Genomic DNA, 26,388 nt, shown 5'->3' with positions numbered 1-26,388 from the left:
TACTGCTCACTAAAATGAAGTTTGTGCCACTCCGGTACAGTAGGTGGCGACATGCGTCCTTTGTGTCTGCATTCTTCAGGATAGCTTATTGCAACACATAGTAAACAAACACTGGCAGGAGTGAAGCAGACTAGTTAAAACAGGATTTGCAAATGGCCTAAGGAATGAACAACAACAATGCTGCAGCACAGCAAACTGTATTTTTGATGGTGTTACACGTGTTACTTTGTGGTGATATTATCAGAAGATCGCTTTCGTCATTTCTGTAATTTACCTTTATCAACATGACTGAGCCATTTACATGCAGATGCAGTCTGTTTACAACCACAGTATCTGGGTGCTTCAGCACGATTAGACCCGGTTTGCCCCCAGGAAGACTAAAGCTTGGTTTATGCTTGACGCATTCACTTTCCGCGCGGTGATGCGGCTCGCGGCTGGAACGCGCTTCACAACTCGCAGCGTTTATGGTTTGTGCGGCTCGTCTCTGCGGTGAGCCAATATTCTCCCAAACTGTAGGGGGCAGCATGGAGCTCTACAGCATGCATCCAACACTACACCACAGTAGAAGTAGAAATCACTGTTTACAACATGGTATTTCAGCATTTTTAACAGCGTCCTCGTCTTTTCCGACGGTGCGAGCTATTTCTCTCCAAGAATTATTAACAACATGTTGATCACGGTGATCTCTGAGAGCTGAATCATACAAATGTCTGTATTTACGAACCTCTGCCGTGCCGGTCCGCCATGTTTTTCTGCGTCCGACCGTCCGCGTGGTTAGAAATTTTCCGAGGTGCGCGTTGCGGAAATCTTGGGCCGTGCGGAGACGCGGTGGAGGGGCGTGGTTGTTAAAATGATGCAAAATGACGCTACTTTTCCGCGCGGAGCCGTGCGGACCTCGCGGACGCGTCAAGCATAAACCAACCTTGAAGCCTGATTTATACTTCTCCGTCAGATCCACGAGGGAGAAACACGCATGCATGGACGGAGACATTCTGCCCTCATACTTTTCCATCTCCTGGGGAGTGTTACAAAGCAATTCCCTGCCAGGACAACAGAGGGCATAGCGCTGTTTTGTGGTATCCTGTCATGCATCAGGTCCAAGATAGTGTATTTATATTGTTTTTTGTATTTATGAGACTTTTTAACACGGACTAATTTACCACTCATCCTCCACCTCTTCATGCGCTCACCACCTCCAAACCTACGTTTTCCTGCACTTGCTGCTAGGGATGCACCGATGGATCGGCATTTGATCGTAATCGGCTGATAGCGCCCCTATCGGTTTTCATCGGAATTTTCAAAATAGATCAAAGCAGACCGATCAGGTAGGGTTGTCACGGTAACCAGTGTAGCTGTAAACCCCAGTAAAAAAAAAAAAAAAATTGACAATAATAATAACCGTCTTGTTTTAAAAAAAAAAACAATTATCTTGGTGGGTTTACCGTGGCTGCGGTGTAGGCGCGGTGACCCTTACCAGCCACCATATCATCGGCTGAAGTTGCCGGCGGCACATGCACACTTTGTTGTTTAGGACCAAAACTTTCTTGAAGCTAAAGCTGAAATAACGGCCAAAGGAGGAGACGGCAGCGCTCAGGAGGACATTTATTATCCCTCAAAGAAGACAAAGTCGGAAGTACGGGCATATTTTGGATATTTGAAGAATGCCGAGGGAGTTTATAGAAGACGGCTAACCTGTTTGCAGCACGTCCAGAAAAAGTGTCTGTGAAAGGCAGCAACACTTCAAATCTCATGACACATCTGCGTGACCATCACCCACAACTCTGCAGTCAACGCAAGGCAAGCTAACGTTAGAGTTTTAGCTAAAATGCGTGATCCGAGGATTTGGGTTGAGGGAGAATGCAACGAGTTGCTATATAAAGCAGCCGCAGCGCCGCTACCTGCATATAAACCGTGTCGCGGACACCCCCATGTTGAAATGACGCTATGCATTACGGGGCTCCCAGGGGCAGATAAGAGTTGGTCTCTCTCCGAGAATAATTATGAATTTAACAATGATTACTGCCTGATGACATTTTCCCAAATCTGAAAAGCTCGCTGGAAGGACACAAACCGAGGACAATATTTTCCTGATATAAGGTTCATTACTCAAGTAAGGGTAAAAAAGTATCTGATTAGAAGGCTACTTGAGTACTGAGTATCATCTGATCTAATATTTTTAAATGATGACATCAAACAGACATAAAATAAGAAGTTATGGACAAATATTGGTATTTTAAAGACTAAAGGGAAAAAATGTAAACAAATAAACAACATAATTACAAAATAACACATTTGAGGCAAAATTTAGACACAAACTGAGGACAATGTTTCCTGACATACAGGGTTTATTTAATTGTGTGAAAATGTAGCACGTTTAAAAAAAATACAGTGATAATACCAATAACTGTGGTCATTTTGGTCACAATAACCGTGAGGTTAAATTTTCACACCGTGACGACCTTAATACAGACCATTTTAGATTAGGTTACATTTCCTTTATTCCCAGATTATGTAGTTTGTAGCACTCATTATAATGTTGTAGAAAATTTCTGGCCAATCCACGTGATCGGTATCAGTGATCAGCATTCTTTGATATCAGTATCGGCAGCAAAAAACCTGATCGGTGCATCCCTACTTGCTGCATATCTTTTCACTCCTTCAGTCATGGGGGATTAAAACATTCATATTTTTAGAGTTTTTCTGAGAGGTCTGGCGCTAGATATCCTCGATTCTCTTTGTGTTTTTGAGGGCACAATGGCGGCGCTGTCGATGACAGCGGCGTCCTGACCAATCACAAGCTTGCATTCTCTGTTTCGACGGACGGATGAGAGCTCGACAGTCCGTCCTTTTGAGCCTGTTGGAGAGCCCTCAAAAGGACGGATAACGGCATTGCGTGTGTACGTCCTGACGCAGATGGAGACATATAAATTAGGCTTAACACGTTTACATGCATTTAAACAAGAATGTACGGTGGCCCTGAAGTGCAAATCACACCAACAAATCACTAAACACAACTACAAATTGAGAAGCACACAAATGAATTAAGAAAAACACAAAAAAATAAACTGGAAAGGGTAGGTACCACTCAGCAACAGGAGAATCACTGATGGCCGACTGCGCTGTTCGTCTTTTGACCCGGAAGTTACTCTGTCTGTAGCGCATTTTGTTTGAAAAAAAGAACGCCGTCGGTGTTGTTGACGGAATGTTTTGTCAAAACTGTGGGAAAAAACTGGTGGAGTCACCGAACTTTTGCAGCGACTGTGGCAAAAGGCTTAATGATGCATCTAGCATCGGAGACACTTCACTCCCATTGAGTAAGTTAATAAGCATAATTAAAGGTTTAAGTTACTTATGGATGCATTAGCCTAGCGTCCATTCCAGACCAGAGTGATGGTTCGCAAAGCGAGCTCAGAAACGAACAGCGCAGTCGGCCAATCAGTGATGTCTCCTGTCGCTGACTGGTACCTACCCTTTCTGGTTTCTTCATTTATTTGTGTTTTTCTTAATTTGTATGTGTTATTCTTAATATTTTTGTGTTTTTCTAATTTTTTTCGTGTTATTCTTAATTTGTTTGTGTGATCCTTATTTGTCTCCCTGTGCATGCGTGGCTTCCTCCCACAGTCCAAAAACATGACTGTTAGGTTAATTGGTCTGTCTAAATTGTCCTTAGTAGGGATGTTCCGATCACATTTTTTGGCTCCCGATCCGATTCCGAGTCATTTGATTTTGAGTATCTGCCGATACCGAGTCCCGATCCGATACTTCAGCAATACAATAAAATAGCAAGAAAAAAGGGAGACTGTATCCAAATTGACCTGTTAGGTTATTATTATTATTTATATGACGGCATCCAACATGATACCATAAAAAGTTTTTCTTTGTTTTTCAGCATAGCTTCCAGTGTCGGCTGGCTCCTCCATGTTTTGATCTGCGTTGCCGCGGTGAACTCGGAATATTGAGCTGGATGTTTGCTCTTGAGATGGCGGATCAGGTTCGTGGTGTTAAAAGCAGCTCTGTCTTTTCCACCACGTGAAACACTCAGTTTGCACACGTTGCAAGTGGCTGTTGGACAGCATTCGGTCTCCAGTTTAAAATGATTCCAAACCGCTGACATTTGTTGCCCTCCTGGAGCGAGACGAGCATTAACCTGCTAGCTAACTGCGACCTGAATTCCGCGGTCCACTTTAAAACATGTGACGTTACGGCTGCTGTATGGTGTTGTCATGTCGTTATTGAGGAAGTGAAACTTGGTACAAAATTAAGCCATTGTTATTCAATTTGAAACTCAAGATTGATTAAAAATGTCATGCTTGTTGTTTTATAAGGTTAAATCCGATCTTTAACATCCGATTCCGATCTTTTAAAACTCACATGATCGGGCCCGATTTCCGATCACGTGATCGGATCGGAGCATCCCTAGTCCTTAGGGGGGTGTGTGTGTATGTGTGTGTGTGTGTGTGTGTGTGTGTGCATGATTGCTTGTCCTGTGTGTCTCTGTGTTGCCCTGCGATAGACTGGCTCTCAGTACAGGGTGTACCCCACCTGATTGCCCATTGACCGCTGGAGATAGGCACCAGCCCCCCCACGACCCTACGTGGACAAATTGGGTTCAGACAATGGATGGATGGATCCTTATTTGTTTGTGTGATTCTCAATTTGTAGTTGTGTTTAGTGATTTGTTGGTGTGATTTGCACTTCAGGGCCACTGTAAGAATGTCAGTGTATCTTGTAGAAACCAGGCTAAACTGGAAAAAATAAATAAAATAAAAAGTTTAACACAATCAGTCGCCATTTTTGCCCACCCTTCAACACTCCTGTAATTCATTGTTGACATCCATCATGGCCAACCCACGTGATCAGTTGAGGTGACTTAAAAATCAAAATTTCACACTTATAAACCATGCAAATAATTAAAATACATAAAGTAATGCAATTTAACAAAATTAAATGGCTCTAAGATGGTTCCAAAAATTATTCTCATTTTATTATATTTTAGATAACCAATAATCAAGAAGATGTTTTTGAGAAGGACGAAGAAAAGGTTTCAAAGAATTTTAAGAAATTTTTAAAGCCTTTGTAGTTGATTTTTAACCATTTTTGGTCCACAAACATATTGTTACAAATTCAAAATTCATTAATTTAATGTTCAGTCAACCGAACTCGATGATGGGAGTTTTTATTTCAGCACATATGATAAAAACAACACGAACGAAAGAAGAAATATTTAAATTTGAACAAAATAAACTGGGGAATTTTCTTTTCATCAGGAAGCTCATCTCATAATCTATCAAATCATTAGAAAAACAACCGAGTCGACTAACCTGCTGCGAAAATCCCCAATCTTTAACATGTTTACTCAACATCCTCCAGAAAAATGCCTGTTAAATAAACACCTCAGCTTTTTTTTTGTTTATTCTGAAAAGATGAGTTTTCCTTTGAAAGATTAATTCTACCACAGCTAAATATTAAAATCTAAAAAAATGAAGTGTTTTGATTAAGTTTGGCTAAAAAAATATTCCACCTCTAAGTGAAATTTAGTTTGTTGCCAAATTCCTAGGAGTTAAATAAGTGGGAAAAAGCATTCTGTAACCAGCACAGCCATTCTCCTAATCTGGCAGTATTCTGTTAGCTTTAGCTTAGCATAAACAGTGTAGGTGAATAGTAACAACTAGCATCTTGTGTGAAAAAGTCATGAAAATTACTCAATAATGATCTAAATTTTCTTGGTGACCTCAATAATCACACTGACCGCAAATGAAAATAAGTAACATGGAGAAATTAGAGGGGTCGATTTAGATTTGGGAATAAATTACGACAAAGCGGTGAGCAACCGCTTTAAGGCAAGAGGACTAAAAAGTCACCTACTTCTGTAAAAACAAATGCATTAGCTGCGTTGAGTTTTTACTGCCGTAGTTTGGATACATTCTCTAATGCAAGAAAATGGTTCTTGCTTGTGAAGCAAAGTGTTGTGAGAACATACAGCAACACAACGTTTCACAGAATTCCATCAAATGTGGTACGAAGAAGATAGCGGCTTGCTGCCCTGGGAAGCCCTCCAACACCTGTGGAGAAAATAAATCAATATCTGGTTTGCGAGGAGCGTGTCACCACAGAGCATTTTAAAGAAAAAAATTAAGATTATTGAGTATGTTTAATTAGTTTTTTTCACACGAAATGCTAGCTGTTACCATTTACTTACATTGTTTATGCTAAGCTAAAGCTAATGGACTTCTTCCAGATTAGAGCCCTTTTCAGATTGACATTCTGGAATATGTGTGGACAATTCAGTCCGGTTTTTAACCAGAACTGTGTTTTCAGACACACCACTTTTGTACCGGACCTTGGGGGGGATCGGATGGCGCGCTCAATGGTAAAAGGAATCACGGAAGCGGTGTGATGCGCTCCGTCGCGCGTCTAGACGGTACCGTAGGAGGCGAGCTGCCATGGTTTGCCGCATGCTACAGCAGCGGGCTATCTAGGTGTGCACAGCGTCCCCCGGTCCCCTCCTCCTCCCCCTCGTCCCTGTCCGGAACTCGACCTCACCAGTCTGAAGCAGCCACCTTGTCAGTAACATGTCCGGACCTGTTACTAGGGGCATCGTCCGGTTTAATTACGGAAAACGTTATCCGGATGTTTGTATTCAGACACAAAGGTCTTACGGACAGAGTCCTGAACATTTCCGTTTTTCATGGCCTGTCTGAAGGGGGCTTAGGAGAATGACTGGGGCTGACTTCTCTTGCTTATTCAACTCTGGGGAAAATGGGAACAGACTAAAGTTATTTTGGGGTGGAATATCCCTTTAAATATTCCTGAATCAGCAGTCAAGATGAAACCTAGGAACAGCAGCATACCTGTAAACGTGTGTTTAGCAGAAATTTGTGATGCTGGAATTTCCACCCCATTTCCTTTCTTCAACTCATAACTGAAACAGTTGATAAGGGCAAGCCCCGAGCCTCTTTCTACAGTAAAGTGCAGCAACATGCTGAAAAGCAAATGAGTGATGTTTGACCTCAAAGCTCCAGACTGAGCATCTGTGCAAAGTTTCGATGGGTTACGCTTTTTTTTTTCATGAGATGAACTTAAAAGGTGATCTGAGGACCAGGATAAAATCTGTTTTGATGAGTATTAGATTAAGTATTTGCATGTTTTTTCATTTTATTTTTACACATTTAACTGGAATGCACTCCTATAAATGTGTATACAACTAATGGCTTTCATAAAGTTTACCTTTTAAATGTATATCTTTAATATTCTATTTGCATCTGTGTAAATATCCCATTAAAATCACACATGTGGAGTGGAGGCCGACCGATATGTTTTTTTTACGGCCGATACTGATTTTTAAAGAATTTGTTGCCGATGGCTGATATCTAAAGCCAATTATTATAAGAGCGATATATATACATCTTAGCAGCACATTGATTGTGAAAGACAACTGAACACTCACTGCGTGCAATATAAATTTAATAAATCAATAAATCTTTTAATAGTTATTGAACTTTAAATATAAAACAAACACAAAACATCTAAAAAAAATACGGTGCGTTGGGGTCCTTCTGGTCCTTTCTTCAGTCTAGTAGTGGCGGCAGTTGGCCACACCGCTGATGTTTTTTTTTTAATTATTTGACTTTGTACAAGAAATTTGAAATTCATAAAATTGAAATGAACCAAAATAACTCGGCCAGTCGATATATCGGTCGGCCTCTAATGTGGAGTCTGCACATTTACAAAACAGGAGTGCACTTTTCATCTAACCCCCCCCCCCCCCCCCCCCCCCCCCCCCCCATATAACCCAAGTAAATTTGCACTAAAAGCTGGAAATGGGAACTTGCTTGAAGGAAGCATAAAGGAGAAGTCTTAGAAAACAAAACTGATTTTTTTTACTCAAAAGGAGGAAAGAACTTTCTTTCAAAGGCAGCACCTCCGCAGGCCTTTCGCTACCTGCTGAGTCACAATAAATCACACCCTTTCAAGATTGAAACTATCTAGGAAGGAGACGACGAAAGAAATTTTAACACATACAACACCTTTAGTTGCTGAACCGTGTAAATGTAGATGAATATTTATGTTATCGGGGAGGAAGGAGGAGTAAATGTGGCTGAACTAGGCGATCAACAAGAGCTTTTACACTTCAGCTACTTTCATGAGGTTCAAAGCTGCACAACTTGTTACGTCAGGTCACCAGACTCTTCTTTAACAGCCAGCAGAGGTTTTTGGAGCACACCTGAATCCAAAGCCAGTAATAAATAAATGGACAGAACTGTTTATAGTCTGTCAGCATTCAGGGCTTCCCCAGCTGACCTTGCTAGCTGACAAAGCTGTGGGAAATCCCGACAGTAATACATGAAACTGATGGAACAGATAATATTGCCACTGTCTAAAGATAAGACTTTTTCCCTCAGAAATGCATGAACCTTAAGATCAAAGACCTAAAATTTCCCAAAATTCAGTCCCTTAAAGAGACTGTCAACAGAGACTCTACTCATTAAATCCTAATCACAGACCAATCAAAAGGAGTTTGATTTCTGTCAGAGTTATGGACCACAAGGTATTTCCCTATTTAGGTTTGGAGTTCTCCACCCATCAGTGCAGCATGTCATATGGGTTGAGATGTGATGACTGAAGGCCAAGCACATGACTGACACACCGTGCTAGTCATCAAGTCTTAAAATGACTTGTTGTGCACATTGTTGTCCTGAAACCGGGCAATCACATCACAATCTCATCACAGAGTAAAAGTAATCAGTCTGAATGCCTTCCGCTGCATAACAAATCCACCAAATCATCCTTTCTGTGGGGCTCTGGGGTTGCATTTCCCCCCTCATCCATTCACCCAATCACACAAAAGCTGAAATTATCTTGTTTTATTTGCACATGTTGCAAATCTTCAGCCCCCAGCGGTTCCTGCTGATAAAATGCAGATCAAGAGAGGTCATAGTCCACCAAACTAACTAAATCCAGATGTACCATGACCTTTAAAGTGTTGAGATGTGACGTTTAAAGTATTTATGGGATAAGAACGATGAACATAAGAACACAGTGTTCAAGCTGGATGCTGGGGATGTACGAATTAATAAAGGGACATTACTTTTATTTATTTTTCTATTTAGCCCTGGGGCATCTGAGTAGGTGTTGTGGTCACCTTGACACATAATCTCTAACATCCAAAAGCTCCATCAGCTCAAATAATAATGTCTGAATTATCCGGGAGGCTTAGATTTCATGGTGTACTAATAAGAGTCCATTAAACATAATAGGACCCATATAAACGGAGGTAAAGGGTTTAATGACAAATTTGAAATAAAACGAGATAAAGACGCATAACCAGTAATCCTCTTGCTCCTATGAAGCTTTCCAAACAAGCAGGCTAAGAGAGGAGCTAGGCCCAGCGTTGTGTTCGCTCCGCTTTCCCCTAAACAAGCTACACAACAACACGGTAAACACGCCAAGACGCGTTTCCTTCAGAAATCAAATAAAGAACTAAGAACAAATCGTTATTTCAGCGCCATGCTTTGTAACATTTTTTGCTCCGGCGTTTGGTGTACCCTATTAAGCTTACCGGACAGTTCGTCTGGTTCCAGCCCGCTTTCGGTGTCGAGACCGCAGATGACGAAATAATCTGCGAACCGGGAGGAACCGGAGCTGAAGCCGGTGGTCATTTTGAGATTGGTCCGATGCTGCCCTTACCCATACGACAGGGAGCATATTAAAGGCACTCGGAGATGTGATTTCTCCCAGCCATTGCGTGAGTTACGTTAATGCGAGAGTCGAAAATCTCTCTACCGAGAATGCAGCAGCAACAGACATAGCATTTCCGCTCAGGCTCCTTCAGAATAAAGCACTAGCAGAGTCGTCATCCTTCAAAATAAAACCATGACAAAATAAAATGGTTTGGAAAAAAAACTATTAGTTCTTCATATTTATGTATTTATGTAAAGACTTTACTTTAAACATATTTTATTGATTCGATGGTAGAAACATTTATTTCAGTGGTCAGACCCCATGCTTTTTGTTTTTAATTATTTGATTTATTGATGAACCAAAATAAATCAGATCAAGATTGATGTGAAGCTCTAATTCCGGGCCCTAGAAAGCCTAACAGATATGAAACCTACAGAGGCTTTGGTAATTAAATGCAGTAAGCAAATGACATTTTCTTTTGAAATGTATATAAATAAACACTTGCTCATTAAATATTCAAAATGTGCACACATGTAGTTATTTAATGACTGTTTATTATTCTCCTGAATAAAATCCATATAATTTAAAACACAATAGTTAACAAAGAATAGAATGTCTAACAACTAATGTTCAAAAAGCTCAGTAAAACTTGCATAGGGACAATATTCTGTTAAAATGTCATGAAATTGATTTTTAATCATAAACAGGTCATTGAACTCAGCATCACTATAAAAATCAACTTTTCAACTCAAGTTTTCATTTCACTCAAAAGGAAACTTTTAAGTGTCTTAAATGTTCAAATTAACCTGTTTATAAAAATATATCTTACTTGTAGAAAATATCCAAATGGTGCAAAACATTTTAAATAACAAATCTCGGTTTTGCAGGGACCTCACAATGTCACCACCTGGTGGCACAAGTTGTTCACTCTTATTTGGTAAAATCTGAACGTTTCAAGTTAAATTGAACGAATGAGAACTTAGAATCAGTCAAATGTATTTTTTAAGTGTACTAAATGTCATGATTATAAAGAACCAGAGGAAACTCCATATTTGGGGAATCTTGTAATATTTGTAAAGCAAGTTCAACAAATAAATCACATTGTATGAAGCTCATTTTAATCAAATATAAAATATTCCTGGAAAAATAAAAATATTTTTTAACTGAGTAATACGCCTTTGAAATATTCTTAAATCTTTGACTTTGAACCTTTGATGTTGATACTTAAAATGAATGGATTAAGATAGCATTCATTAATTCAGTGGACGGTTAAAACAGGGGAATTCAGTAACAGTAAATTACAAAAAATCTAATTGAACTAGATTTCTTAAAACCATAGATATTAAATGAATACTATAGAATTTTACTACGCATCAAGTGCACAAGAGCCACCCTCTGATCCATCAAACATAAAACCCAAACAAGTGTGATAATGGTTTCAGTCTTGTACATAAATAAGTGTTTATATAATTAAAATAGCAACCTGAAAACTAGGTCATTAACTTTGTGGTTTCAAGACAAAACAGAAAACCCAAATTAAAGAGATCTTCAATAATTCTGTGGAACTGAAGTGCTGCAGAAATACCTCTTATAAGCAAAATATCATGAAATGACAACATGGAGAGAAAATGATCACACAGAAGCAAAAACTATACAGACATCGATAATTATCATCTCATTTAAACACGAAAGCATCCATCTCACCACTTCACTTCCATTTCCTCAACAGAAGATGTTCCATTTTACTTTTTGCCATCTTTTCTAAGCTTTAGGCAATTTATCCTTATGATTATTTTTTCAGTTGACACAATAAATATTCTACTTTAAGTAAAAAAAAAAAATACCAGCAGGGGAAAAACAATCCAAGATGTTCTATCTAGACTTAACAGTGTTAGGACTTGTAACGAATCCTGCTTTAAGATTCACAAATAAACAAAAGAGGTGTGGGGGGGGGGGGTATTGTGTGGTACATCAGTCGTTTGTCAAAATGTCTGTTTTAAAAACTAAATCTTCATTCAACAACAAAGCGACAATTATTGCTGTGTTGGTGCACTTACTTAAAAAGAAAACTACATATATTTAAATATACAGTGGGGCAAAAAAGTATTTAGTCAGCCACCGATTGTGCAAGTTCTCCCACTTAAAATGATGACAGAGGTCAGTAATTTACATCATAGGTACACTTCAACTGTGAGAGACAGAATGTGAAAAAAAATCCATGAATTCACATGGCAGGATTTTTAAAGAATTTATTTGTAAATCAGGGTGGAAAATAAGTATTTGGTCAATAACAAAAATTCAACTCAATACTTTGTAACATAACCTTTGTTGGCAATAACAGAGGTCAAACGATTACTATAGGTCTTTACCAGGTTTGCACACACAGTAGCTGGTATTTTGGCCCATTCCTCCATGCAGATCTTCTCGAGAGCAGTGATGTTTTGGGGCTGTCGCCGAGCAACACGGACTTTCAACTCCCTCCACAGATTTTCTATGGGGTTGAGGTCTGGAGACTGGCTAGGCCACTCCAGGACTTTCAAATGCTTCTTACGGAACCACTCCTTTGTTGCCCGGGCGGTGTGTTTGGGATCATTGTCGTGTTGGAAGACCCAGCCACGTTTCATCTTCAAAGCTCTCACTGATGGAAGGAGGTTTTGGCTCAGAATCTCACGATACATGGCCCCATTCATTCTGTCCTTAACACGGATCAGTCGTCCTGTCCCCTTAGCAGAAAAACAGCCCCAAAGCATGATGTTCCCACCCCCATGCTTCACAGTAGGTACGGTGTTCTTGGGATGCAACTCCGTATTCTTCTTCCTCCAAACACTGCGAGTTGAGTTTATACCTAAAAGTTCTACTTTGGTTTCATCTGACCACATGAAATTCTCCCAATCCTCTGCTGTATCATCCATGTGCTCTCTGGCAAACTTCAGACGGGCCTGGGCATGCACTGGCTTCAGCAGCGGAACACGTCTTGCACTGCAGGATTTGATTCCCTGCCGTTGTAGTGTGTTACTGATGGTGACCTTTGTTACTGTGGTCCCAGCTCTCTGCAGGTCATTCACCAGGTCCCCCGTGTGGTTCTGGGATTCTTGCTCACCGTTCTCATGATCATTTTGACCCCATGGGATGAGATCTTGTGTGGAGCCCCAGATCGAGGGAGATTATCAGTGGTCTTGTATGTCTTCCATTTTCTGATAATTGCTCCCACAGTTGATTTTTTCACACCAAGCTGCTTGCCTATTGTAGATTCACTCTTCCCAGTCTGGTGCAGGTCTACAATTCTTTTCCTGGTGTCCTTCGAAAGCTCTTTGGTCTTGGCCATAGTGGAGTTTGGAGTCTGACTGTTTGAGGCTGTGGACAGGTGTCTTTTATACAGATAATGAGTTCAAACAGGTGCCATTAATACAGGTAACGAGTGGAGGACAGAAAAGCTTCTTAAAGAAGACGTTACAGGTCTGTGAGAGCCAGAGATTTTCCTTGTTTGAAGTGACCAAATACTTATTTTCCACCTTGATTTACAAATAAATTCTTTAAAAATCCTGCCATGTGAATTCATGGTTTTTTTTTTCACATTCTGTTTCTCACAGTTGAAGTGTACCTATGATGTAAATTACTGACCTCTGTCATCATTTTAAGTGGGAGAACTTGCACAATCGGTGGCTGACTAAATATTTTGCCCCACTGTAATTATTAAGAGGTTAGCGATTTAAAAGGGGCCACCAATAGGTGACCTTCACATGCTACAACTAAAGATAAGTAACCATTGCTGCAATTAGAGGACAGATGTTCACAACATCAGCAACACAGAAGGTATTGATGGCAGCGTTGTAGGAGTTTCTAAAAAAAGAATCTGATTTTTGCAAAAATAAAAAGCAGAACGAGCAAAAAAAGTTGTATGCAACATAGAAATAAAACAGCCCCTTTATTGCTCTGAAAAGAATTGTAAGCTACTCTGCGGTTTAAATAGAAAAGTAAGTCTTATTTACAACATGTGCCTCAATAAAATATAAAAAAAAAAATTGCACAAGCAACAGACAGTTTGTACTTCACCTAACGTGAGGAATAACCCACCACAGCATGCATTTTTCAGTCAGTGCTCGACATGCCATCGTCCAGAGATTCCTTCACCGACAGAGGAGCAGCTTCGGGGTCCGCTGCGTGCTCCTGAGCCAGCGGGGTCAGGTGCTGAGGTGTTCAAGAGTTCTACTCAAGTTTCTGCTGCAGCTTCTTCTGGAAACAGACGGGCAAGATGGAGAGCACGGCGAGTATGCCGAGCACAGCCAAGGAGTTCCAGGACACGGCTTCGCCGGCGGTGGTCAGCTTGTACAGTGTTGTGCCAGCATTGATGGCTACAAAGGATGGTGGCGCCACACCTGCGAGTTCACCAGGATGAACACAGGCGAGTCAGAAATCAGAAATAAGACCTTTAAGAGCAAATGACACCTAAATTACGTTTTTTTTCCTCTGATAACCTGTATAGGTGAGTGTCTAATGGTGCTGTACATGTGTAATCATTAGTGTGGCAGTTTAGTGCAACTTACTTTAAATTTAATATTTCAGCCCAAAACCGTAATTATATCTCCATCTTCAGGTTAAAACTCTGGTCCACATTCATGTAGAATCAGCTGTGGTTGATGGCTAAGCTGAAAAACGTGACCATGTCGGTAAATTACTATGTGGCTGCACAGCACTGCACTGGTCTCCAGGTGAGGCAACCGCACCTTCACCTGGCTCAGCCACTCACCTGCTGATCTGACACGTTGGCACTCTGAGCCACTCGCCTCCTTGAAAAAAATGCCCTCCTCCCCTTTGATCTAATGATCGAGGTTAACAGGAAATCCTCCAGAATGCTGCAGAATCTGTCTCCTCCTCTCCTGAGTGGTAGGTCTACAGAGTGTGTGTGCTTGAGTGCACGCGTGAGTGCGCACGTTCTCGTTAACAACTCGTTTTTAGACTGAAACTCTGTCTACCACTGCCTTTTTACCTTTAATCTGTGGAAATATCCATCAAAATGTTGTTGAAAATGAATTAAACGATGCCGAGTTGTTGAAAAAATAATGGTAGTTTTGTAACATAAAAATCTGGTCTAAGGTTACATTAACACTGCAGGCCTTGATGTTCAATTCTGATTATTTTTGAGTAAATCCGATTTTTTTTTTGTGTGGCTGTTCATATTATGACTGAAACGCGACATCAAACTCTCTCCAGTGTGAACGCTTCACAGCCCCAAAGCGACCCGCATGCGCAGAAGACAAGAAGTCACACTCCGTGGAGTCGGAACCAGGAGAGGCGGAGTTGTGATGTGAAAGCCTTCACTGACAGTTCATCCACAGGATCAGGATCTCACCTGTCAAGTCTCCCGTTTTGGGTGAGAAACGGTTTTAAAAACTGTAAACTATTTTACTCCTTATTCCCACCGTCTTCCCGGATTATAATTCACCGAACCCCCCCCCCCCCATGGAGACACTTCGCTCCAGCAGCACCTCCCACTCTCCTGCTTTTTTAACTCCAAAACTTGACAGGATGTCCAGGCAGACTCCTGAATCCTTCTGTGAGCGCTTCTCCTCAGCAACGTCAACACAAGACGCTCACCTCCAGTGATGTAGGTGACGGATTTAATGTGACATGACCGTTCAGACTGCAGTCGTGTTCAAAAACATCAGACATGTATCGGAATTGGCACCACATACGTAAGTGACCTGGATCGGATTTTTAAAAATCGAATCTGTGCTGTTCAGACTGTCATAAAAGAAAATCAGATATGGGTCACATTAGGGCTGGGTGATATGGCCTAAAATCAATATCACGATATATTGAGGATTTCACCTCGGTAACGATAAATGTACGATAACTACAAGTATGCGCAGAAACAAAAGTTGTCCAACTTGATAGGGCGGTCACATGTATTACGTTGAGTCACATTTCAATGTGACTCAAGGTGGTACAGCTTCTTAAAGGGACATGAACGTTGTCAACCTACACACATCTTTTCACTTTTTTATTATCAGATTTATTGACATGAGAAAAAAAATATCACGATGAGAGTCAGAAATTTTGCAAGCGGGGAAAAAAATGGATTTGATGCGCTTTTGCCTGAAGTAAGAATGTAGCCTTAAGGTTGGTTTATGCTTGACGCGTCCGCGAGGTCCGCACGGCTCCGCGCGGAAAAGTTGGGTCATTTTAACAACCACGCCCCTCCACCGTGCCTCCGCACGGCCCAGAATTTCCGCAACGTGCACCTCGGAAAATTTCTAACCACGCGGACGGACGGACGCGGAAAAACATGGTGGACCGGCAAGAACTAGTATGGCAGAGGTTCGTAAATACAGACATTTGTATGATTCAGCTCTCAGAGATCACCGTGATCAACATGTTGTAAATAATTCTTGGAGAGAAATAGCTCGCACTGTCGGAAAAGACGAGGACGCTGTTAAAAATGCTGGAATGCCATGTTGTAAACAGTAATTTCTACTTCTACTATGGTGTAGTGTTGGGTGCATGCCGTAGAGCTCCATGCTGCCCCCTACAGTTTGGGAGAATATTGGCTCACCGCAGAGACGAGCCGCACAAACCATAAACGCTGCGAGTTGTGAAGCGCGTTCCATCCGCGAGCCGCATCACCGCGCGGAAAGTGAATGCGCCAAGCATAAACCAAGCTTAAGTCTCTGGGCAACACCATGTTAGATGCCATGTTTCCTTCTACGGGAGCCCGCAAGGACAAAACACATTTACCGATATGTAACAAACGGTTACAAAACTTTCACCATTCATAAACGTTGTTGTTTTACACATTTACCTCTTCACTCCAGTGATGAAAAGGAGACTGATGTGTGTCGTTTTGCTGGAAGTTGTGCTCCCAAGGATTTTGACCCTAATGACCATCCGTTGGTAAGGTCGTACTCGAACACAAAAGTACCACTTGCTTGCTATCATTTAGGTTTGTGCTGCCCCCCATCACCAGGGAAAATACACATTGTCACTTTAATAAAAGAAGAGAGGACAAGATCTTACCAAGAAAGGTGCCGACAAAGAAAACCCCCAAAGGCACATTGATGACAGGGGAAGTGATGTTAATGAACCAGTTGGGAAGGAAGGGCGTTATCCTCAGGAAGATGATATAATTTATTAAATGATCTCTGTGTTTGTCAACCTGCCAGCAAAAAAGAAAGCCATTATGAAACATTGTGCACAGTAAAAACACAAAAACAGGTTTAGGGTTACATAACAGTGTCTTCCTCTAGAGGCGTGAGGAGTAAATTAACCTTTAGGCTGTAAAAGGGTCTAAATATAACCAGCCTGCCGTTCCACATCAATCAAAAGTGACTCATCGTTTTCTAGAGACTCACCTGCTGAGACCATTTCTGCGCTCTCTCTGTGAGGTATTTGTAGACCACAGGTCTGCCCACCAGATATGACAACATATAGCAGAAAGAAGCTCCAAGGCCAGAGCACTGCCAGACAAAAGACTGAAATTACTGTAGGGTTTGAAATTATGCAGAACGCATTTCAAGCTGAAACTACATTTTTAAAACCCACAAGAGAAGAAAAAGTACTTCATCCTCCTACATGACAAGGCAATTTAGTGTTAGGAAGCCATGATGAAACCACAGCAACATAACTGAAACGAGACGCAGAGTTTCGTGTTTTCACACGTAAACCACAACCCTCGTTTGCTCTGGTTTAAGGTTGGTTTCCACCAGTTTTTGCCAGATTTTTGTTTTACTAAAATGTCAAAGAAATATAAACTGAAAGAAGTGTTTAAAGGCATTCATCTCTTGCAAAATAAGCATGCAATTAAATCTTTAAAGACACCTAACGGGGCACTTGTTTTTGATTTTTCTTACTTACCAAGCAGACTAAAAAGAGAGCCAAGGGGAAAGGGTAAAGGTACCCAGACAGGATGCTGAGGAAGATGGAGCCAGGAATAGCAAATGTTTGGAGGCTGACAGACGTGTTAAGGTGAGCAACTTTTTAAAAGCTGTTTCCACAAACTAAATTAAATTAAACAACATCTATTTGTTTTCTATTCTGATGGCTATTTAACTTCTTAATGAGACTCATATGTAAAAGAAAAGGAACAAAAACGAAAACATGATGTACTCTTCTTTAAAAAGTTCCATCGTAATCATTTCATTTTGCTTTCTCCACCAAAAACATCTCTGCTGAATTCATTAGGCAACATAGGGAGCCGGAAGAATGAAAAACTTAATGCGAGTCACCGGCGCTGAAGGAGCTATTTTGTATTCTGCTTTGCCGTACGCCCTGGATCAAACATAAGTTGTACTTCAATTTAAATTTTTATCCTTGAGAGGCGCTATATAAAGATAGTTTTTTTTCTTTCTTAAAAGTAATGATGTGTTTTGACCACACCAGTCACGTACTTTGAGATTTATCAGCTTGTAAAGGTTTGTAATTAGCAGGTCTACAAAGTAAATATCAGTACGTCGCGTAAATGACATCACCACAGAATCTCCTCTCTCCTAGTGTAGCTGCTACTTACTAGATGGCCAGATTCAAGGTGGTTCTTTCCTCCTGAGGGAAGGACGAGCTTTTTTATCCTCTGCTTCTCTCTGTTTCTGGTTCAATGGCGTCAATTTGGTGATGCGCATTTGTAGTCCTGGACTTATTTTCACACAAAACCTAAAAGAACATTTGCCCCCGTTTGAAAATTAGTGCTTTCATAGCAGAATGTGTCTTTAAAAATGTGAAATCCATGGCACAGAACAGGATTAGAAAATTGCTTTTATTGACCTACTTGACTTGCATTCATTTTTTCCTTTTTCTGGGGACCCTTCATCCAGAAGTAGATGGGCATGACTTAAGCTTCCTACATACTCATTTTTTCTTCTAAATAAATTGCAAGGCTGGAAAAAAGCAAATATTCCACTTGAAAAATCAACACTCATGGCTGCTATGTAATGCTTTTGTTAGTTTTCATTGAAACAAGCTAAATTGTGCTTTTGCTAAAGATAAATACCAAGAAGTTGAAGCTTAATGATCATTTTTAAGCCTTGAAAGAAGGTTTTATAGGGCGTCTGAGTCACGCCCATCTACTTCCTGACCATGGGGTTTCTACTGCTGAAAAATGAATGGGAGTCTATGAGCCAATTATTTATTTTCTGATCCCGTTTGATATGTGCCATGGATTTAACATATGATGTCTGTGAATTTTATTCACCATTTCTTATTGTCTACAGGCAGCAAAAGTTATTTTAAGTTTTGTTTGAAAAGACGCAGCAGACTACAAAATGCCCGTCTCACCAAATTGATGCCATCAAAGGAGAAGACAAAGGGCTGCAAGTGTAGCAAGCTTTGCATCCTTCTTCTAGGACGCCAGTAGGAGCATTACATGTGGAGACAACCACTATAATCTGGCCATGTGGTTAGTAGCAGCTACGCTGGGGGAGAAGAGGTTCTGCTGTGACGTCTGATCTGTTATTTTAATTACAAATTTTTTACAGGCAAATGAATCTAAAATGACATCACAGACCGTCAAAACACACAATTATTTATCATTTAAAATGAAGTGCAACATCCAATATTAAATACTGAGCAAAGAGTCTGACCACTTAGGACCATGTGATATTTCTGTTTTTTTTTTAATTAAATAAATCAGCATAAATTTCTAAAACTGTCTTTTTTCTGTCAATATGGGATGCTGTGTGTACATTAATGAGGAAATAATTTATTTAATTGATTTTAGCAAATGGCTGCAATATAACAAAGAGTGAAAAATTAACAGGGGTCTGAATACTTTCCGTACCCACTGTATGTGTGTGAGACAAAAGCAGATTAGAAAATAGCTCTTATAGCTCCGTTCACTCTCATTCATTGTTCGAGGACCCGTTTGGCTGACCGGAAGAGGAGACTTAGGCTCCCTATACCGTTTATAATAAATGAGCTCAGTTGCTGCTAAAAGCAAACCATCACAGTAGGACAATTAGCATGACAAATTATGAATTTGTTTTCTCCAAGGATACAAAATATAGGTTGCAAAGTAGGCCACCAACACCTGGGTATAAAAAGTGTCTTTGTATTTGGACAACACTGTTCCCAAAGCTTTGGCATCATCCATGTCTTTGGGAATCTTGATTTTTTGCATTTCATCACTAGAAAAGGGAAAAAAAAGACAAAATATGTTAGTCGTTTACAAGAAATGTATAAAAAAAATTTAAAATGAAAGAAATGTGTTCCTTCTATGTTGTTGCTGCTCTAAATCAGACAGCGTGAGTCTAGTCTAGTAAATGAAGGCAGAAATTAGAAACAGCTTTGCTGCAAATGCAGAAGTTGAACTGTGCCGGCTGTGCTATTGCCGTTTCCACATCGGCCCAGTCCGGTCCGGGCTGCATGGCGTCGGGTCCTGAAACGGTAGGGTTTGTTCACACGCACTTCTCAGGAACATGTACCTACGAGCATGTGGTCAGGGTAAAAAACGCGCAGGAATCTACGGTGTCTCCTTTAAATTAAACTAAGGTGGTTGTGAGCAGCGTTGCTTTTGGAGACTTTGACTCTGGAATTGCATCCAGACTGCTGTGTCTGTCCTCTTGCAGGGCAGCTCAAAACTGGCAGCGCTGTGTGTGTGTGTGTGTGTGTGTGTGTGTGTGTGTGTGTGTTCCTCAGACATATGGCTTCAATTAGACATATGTTTACTCCTCACTATCGAGAATAGTAATGAATCATTCATGCAGGAAACCCTGCTGGCTGATTCTACCCGCCAATCGGGTTCCCCCTACTGGTAGGCGTGATTTTCAGCTGGCCAATCTGTTGGCACATTTCATCCCATTCATGCCTTGGAAAGAGAACTGAAAAAAATAAAAAAATAAAAAAAATAAAAGGACAGTTGCACCCATAAAAAGCCCACGCTAGCTGGATGTGTACACTCCCTGCTGTATCTGGGTGGAGTGGAACCGGCGCTGGTGTGGAAGCCCTATATTTCTACTAAACAGCACGCATCAAATTCAAATTGCTAACACTAGCATACAAAGTTCGAGATGGTACGGCTCCCATCTACCTGAATCCTATAGCAAAGGCTTACATCTCGGCCCGGCCGCTCCGATCACCACAGGATCGTCGGCAAGCAGTGCCTACACCACGCTCAGGACAATCCAGACTCTTCTCATGCATCATTCCACAAATGTGGAATGACCTACCAAGCACTACCAGAACAGGGGTTTCCTTTTCAATTTTCAAGAAACTCCTGAAGACCCTGCTCTTCAGAGAGCATCTTCTAAACTAGCGCCCTCCCTGCACCCGTCCCCCTCTCTACCGTCCACTCCTTGTTCCCTCCTCTCCATGATTGATGTCAAATTGTTGTTATTGTTGTTGTTAGCCTCAAGGGCAACATGCCGATTATCACTTGTAAGTTGCTTTGGACAAAAGCGTCTGCTAAATAAATAAACATAAACTGTGTAGGTTTTACAGTAAATTATGCATTTGGATGTTATGGTAAATGGTAAATGCCCTGTATTTCTTCTATCGGAACTGCGCTGCTCTGGGCGGCTGCATGTTGGAGTAGCTCTGTTGACTATATGTAAGTTTAGTCTTTTCTTGGGCAGTTTTTCTTCTAGTTTCTCAAGAAAAACTGTACATTTTTGGACACCTTACTTTTCTGTTTCTGGTGCTGTGAAGCTTGGAGGTTTTTTACTGCTATTTTTTTTTAGCTTTGTTCACTTTTTGAGCATTTGTTATGATGCGTAACCATGGCAACAAGCTGTTTACAATCGGGAGCAGCTGATTAACATTGGAAAGGCTGAAATAATACCTCAACTGAAGCCACAAATCCCAAATGAGCTAAAACGCAAGAAGCGTGGGTGCAGAGCGGGAGTGGGACGGAGACAGAGAAAGAGGAAATTCAAACCATCTCTTCCATCGATCATAATGGGCAATGTGAGATCACTGGCCAACAAGATGGAGGAACTCCAAGCCCTTTCAAGGACTCAGCCAGAGTTTCGGCAGTTTCGGAACCGCTGGAGGAGATAATGCAAAGAAGGATTCTCCAGAGAATCAAGAAAATGATGGACAACCCTGAGCATTCTCTTCACAAGACTGTCCGACAACGGAAGAGTGTCTTCAGTCAGAGGCTTCTTCAGTTTGGCTGCAACACTGACCGCTACTGGAGATCCTTCCTGCCAACAGCCATTGTAATATACAACAACTCTTTGATGACTTTATTATCATTATTCTGAGCTACTACAGCAATCAACTTCCCTCTGGGATTAATAAAGTATTTTTGAATTTGAATTTGATATAGCGCCTTCTAGAGTCCTGGAACCCCCCAAAGTGCTTTACAACACAATCAGTCATTCACCCATTCACACATTCACACACTGGTGGGGATGAGCTACGATGTAGCCACAGCTGCCCTGGGGCGCACTGACAGAGGCGAGGCGGCCGAGCACTGGCGCCACCGGTCCCCTCCGACCACCACCAGCAGGCAATGTGGGTTAAGTGTCTTGCCCAAGGACACGACGACAGCGACAGACTGAGCAGGGCTCGAACCTGCAACCTTCCGATTACGGGGCGAGCACTTAACTCCTGTGCCACCTTCACCCCAGATGTTGTTTACTGGACCCATTTTGTCAAGTCAGTAATGGTCTCATTCAGTTGAAATAGAGTTATTTTTGCTAATCCACAAACCAGACTTAACCCCCCCCACACACACACACACACACACTTTCTCTTTACTCTTTGTGAAACATTAGACATAAAGCACATGCTTTGCGTTAGCTTGGTGACCGGTTACCTTCAGAATGTGTTTAATCATTTTCTTTTTAACTGAAAACATTTTTCAATAAACCATCCATCAGGTGAGTAGAATGAAAAGTTGTGATGCTGCCTGGAGACTTGCTCAAAAATTGCTGACATTCTTTGTGATTTGATATTAGAGCCCAGAACCTAAACCCAAACAAGACCTAGCACCTTAAACACATAAACAGAAGAGTAAACGAGTGAAATTTGTTTGAGGAAAATATCACAAAGAATCTTATGACATCATCGACTCTCCAAAAAGGCATTTTTTAAGTTTTATAATTAAAAAAACAACTCACTCAGAGAGCTCTGGGAAGTTCCTGTAGACCAGATACATGACGAAGGCAGAGCAAGCAAAGATGGAAGCGAGAATCAACAGGGACATGCGCGTTGAGCCTCCGATACTATGCTGAGCCTCTGAGGGAGAAAACAATATTATTGACTCAATAGTTGGAATGTTTACTGTCAAATGAAAATATTGACAAATGAGCTCCCAGGGAATTTTGTGGAATGTGCTGTTGTGTTTTAACCTAGGATCTAGACCGTCACTTGCCGAAGCAAAGTTATTTTGCTTTGCGTGTCGGTCTAGGCACATGCCACTGGAATATTCACAGCCCTGGACAGTATTGTGGCTGGCCAATCAGCGTGCTTATTTAGAAAAACTGTTTTTTTAATGTTTTATGTCTTCTTCCACAATGTAATGGCAGACTACCCCAATGACTGACACCCATAGCGGTCCAATCACAGCGCCCTAGCCAAGTGGGAGGGATGTTACTGCAACTGAGTGAAACAAGCCGATGGCTCCGTAAAGGTCCAATCACACCTCTATTGGTTTGATGGGCCAATCACAGCCCTCTGTTGGTGGGTGGGATGTTACTGAAAAAACAAAGATGGTGAAGGCTCTTTTGAAAAGCTTTCCTGGGCTTTTCTTTGAGTCAAGAGCAGTCAGAGGTAGTTAACTTTATTTGGAAATGGGAAGTATTTGCATCTTCTTTGATGGAGAGTGGCGGACTGCCCCGCTGACTGATATAAATGTTGCTTTAAGGGCTTTCTGAGAGGGGACAGCTAAAAACAGACCAATTTTAAGTGTCGTAAAAAGATCACACAATAGTCTGAAGGTGTAATTTTGTTGTTTAGCTTTTATCAATCACTTGTTCTTCTCAGAGAAATTTGCACATCACGACGTTCAATCATCGAATGAAACTTTGCAGCATTTAATGGTTTGAAAAAGTCAAACAACGGCACACGACTAGGACAGAACCAGTATTAATTCTGCTTGTTACATTTAATTTAAAATAAAGCATTTCCACCCACTGATAGAAATCGAAAACTGTAACATTTCCTATTCAATGCCAAAACCAACAAGATAGGAAAACACTAACCAAGTTTTTTAATAGTAAAAAATATAACTATAATAATGTCCCTTAGTTTGTGTTAACTGTTGCATTATAACATTGAAAATATAGATTTCAGATCACTGCTGGACAAATACATATGGTAAATGTAAATTCAATTTACATGAAAGTTCCTCCCCACGTCTCACATATGACTGTCAGACACAACAAATCAAAGAAAGATTGGTGTTTATTCTTTCATCTAAAGGTTTTCAACCTAATTCCTTATTAGTTTCTTTTACTTCAATGTACAATAATAAATTGATGAGCAACTTTTGACAGAAATCTTATCTTCAGTTCAATAATTCTGACAGGAAAGGGCAAAGTTTAAAGTTTGACTCCATGAAGTAACTTAAGAACCGGTGGGAGATAAGTAAATACCACCATCTGTATTAACTTTAAGCAAGAAATACATGTGCTAAAGCATAAATATTGAAATTTTATAAACATTCCTTTTGATGCTGCAAGTGCAATTTTAATAAGTTCTTTGAATATTATAAATTGCTATCTTTGGTCAAGTTTAACACAAGCATTAACACATAATCACACTGTTTCAAGTCGTACATTTCATATGATAACCTATATTCAACTAAAAATATTTTTACTGAGCTAAATCTGGGGTATAATGTTTATTTGGAAACACTTAAGTGATGAACATTTTGAAAATATCTTCCGTTTTGAAAAACAAAAACACTTTAAAATTGTAACTTTTGTGAAAATTAACTTTATATTTTCAGTTTTTACTTTTGTATTTGTTTCATAGTTGTTTTTCATAAAGTGACGTTTTTCTACATAAAATTACAGAGTGAGTTGTAAATCAGATAAATAAATACAGTTTCCGTTGTTCTTTAAAACAATTTCTATGAGGACAAATGCTATTTATACCTAATAAAATAGTAAAGATTGAGTGTAACTTGATTTTATGTTATAACGGCCTACCATAAGCTAGGTTTTTAGCTTTGACATTATCAAGCTAACAATGAAGCAATGATTTCTACTAGCTGCTCTGGCTACCATTGGCTCCTCTTCTGGGATAGTAACCTTATTCCATGTAACAGTAAACTTCCCAGGATACTGTGTGACTTAATCAGTCCTCCAAATGTCAGTTTCTCTCCCATCTTCGTCACGTTTAGCCACAGTGATCTTACCTTTCAGAAGCTTCGAGTCTCTGTCACCGGACTTGACATCCGTCTCTACCGGCGACAACCCGTCTGTCTCCGATATTTCTCGCCGCTTTTTAGCCATTTTCGGAAATTTAATTGAGTTAATAAACAAATATAGCGAAGAGAAAGGCAGCAACACCCGGCATATAGCGATACCGGTGAAGCGATAGTCTACTGACACGTTTTACACAGACTGACCTTTACCCTTCACCCCCTCAGCAGCACACAATCCACGGCAGCGCCTCCTACAGGCAGTAAAAAAACTGTTCATTGTATAATTTTAATGCTCACAAAATGTTTTATACCAAGTGCATAGGGTGAATCAGAGAATCAGAGATTATTGTGACTATTTGTTTTGTTTAGAATTTTTTTAATTTAAACATTTTCCACAAAAAGGGAAGCAAAAGACACACTGACACCAAAATGTACAAATTCACGCATGCACCCTGTAGTCTGTCTTTTTGTTGATGGGTGAGGGGGAATTCTGTGATCTATTTCAGTCTGTTTTCATAATAGATTAGATTGAGTTGTTTACAAATTTATGAACAAAGGCAGTTGGAGAACTAACTCAAAAGGGTATTGTAGATTTTTTTTAAATTAAGTTAAGGCCAAAGTAAAACAAAATATTTCTATGTGTTCTGAAGCAGCTAGGTTGATATTTTTTGTTGGTTATGTCAGAGAAAATCCAAACTTCTTCAAATGCCTAAATTACCCTTGGTCACAAAAATAAAAATACAAACATATTCAAATTAAATGAAATCTTATGCAAAGGTTGTGTTGACTTCAGAACAACGTATCTCTTACAGGTGCACTTTCTGCAGGATCAAAATTAGGTTTGTAGTTAATCAATAATATCAATTAGGTATAAATGATAGCTATCATGATTGGAATTCCTTGTATGTTTGGGGCTGAATTTCTGCAAATGGAGTAAGGGATTCACTCAGAATACTAATACAAGGTAATAATTATGCAATATTGATAAGGATGCTGAAACAGTCTTATCTATTGCAGGAGAACAAGCACAAATATACAACCAATCTTCATTGTGAAAATAAAGAAATTAAGCCAACCTGCATTCAAAATTTACGTTTTGAATGCTTTCAAAACATGTTTTTGTAAAATAAATCAAGATTAGGATCATATTCTTGTCAATTGATGATTGCATTTGTTTTGTCTTTTGTTCTTCAAATTGCTTGTTCTTTATCAGATTATCAAAAGTACTTGATTTACTATTTGTAAAGACAGTTTTTTTCCACATTTTTCAACTCTTGCACAATGCTGTACTTTTAATTAAGAAATCAGGATGTCTTTTTTGCACCGCTTCACAAGAAACTACAACTCCCATGGCATTATGGCTGCAGCCGGATGTTCGTAGTGAACAAATTTGGCGCTGATCTATC

At 40.2% G+C, this 26,388-nt stretch overlaps 2 protein-coding genes across 5 annotated transcripts in view; both read right to left on the bottom strand.

Annotated features, from left to right (window-relative positions):
* dennd5a (DENN/MADD domain containing 5A) overlaps positions 1-9,799 on the bottom strand; it is a 45,056-nt gene extending 35,257 nt beyond the window's left edge. For all 4 annotated transcript variants that reach the window (XM_070555017.1, XM_054732058.2, XM_054732056.2 and 1 more), the window contains exon 1: positions 9,560-9,799. In XM_070555017.1, the coding sequence (XP_070411118.1) occupies positions 9,560-9,659 (100 nt within the window). In that variant the 5' untranslated portion in view covers positions 9,660-9,799. The remainder of the gene's footprint in view (positions 1-9,559) is intronic.
* Positions 9,800-13,587: 3,788 nt separating this feature from the next.
* Positions 13,588-25,205, bottom strand: tmem41b (transmembrane protein 41B). The gene is made up of 7 exons (XM_015953078.3): positions 24,974-25,205; positions 22,731-22,848; positions 19,665-19,793; positions 17,533-17,626; positions 17,031-17,135; positions 16,696-16,834; positions 13,588-14,057 (listed from the first exon to the last, which is right to left on the bottom strand). Exons 1-7 carry the CDS (start codon positions 25,068-25,070, stop codon positions 13,888-13,890), a joined length of 852 nt encoding a protein of 283 aa, XP_015808564.1. The 5' UTR covers positions 25,071-25,205; the 3' UTR covers positions 13,588-13,887.
* Positions 25,206-26,388: the final 1,183 nt, after the last annotated feature.

This window comes from Nothobranchius furzeri, chromosome 9 (genome assembly GCF_043380555.1).
Source record: "Nothobranchius furzeri strain GRZ-AD chromosome 9, NfurGRZ-RIMD1, whole genome shotgun sequence".
In the NCBI taxonomy this organism is placed as follows: domain Eukaryota; kingdom Metazoa; phylum Chordata; class Actinopteri; order Cyprinodontiformes; family Nothobranchiidae; genus Nothobranchius; species Nothobranchius furzeri.
Note: the sequence above shows the minus strand (reverse complement) of the source record. Positions and strands in the feature narration are given on the sequence as shown.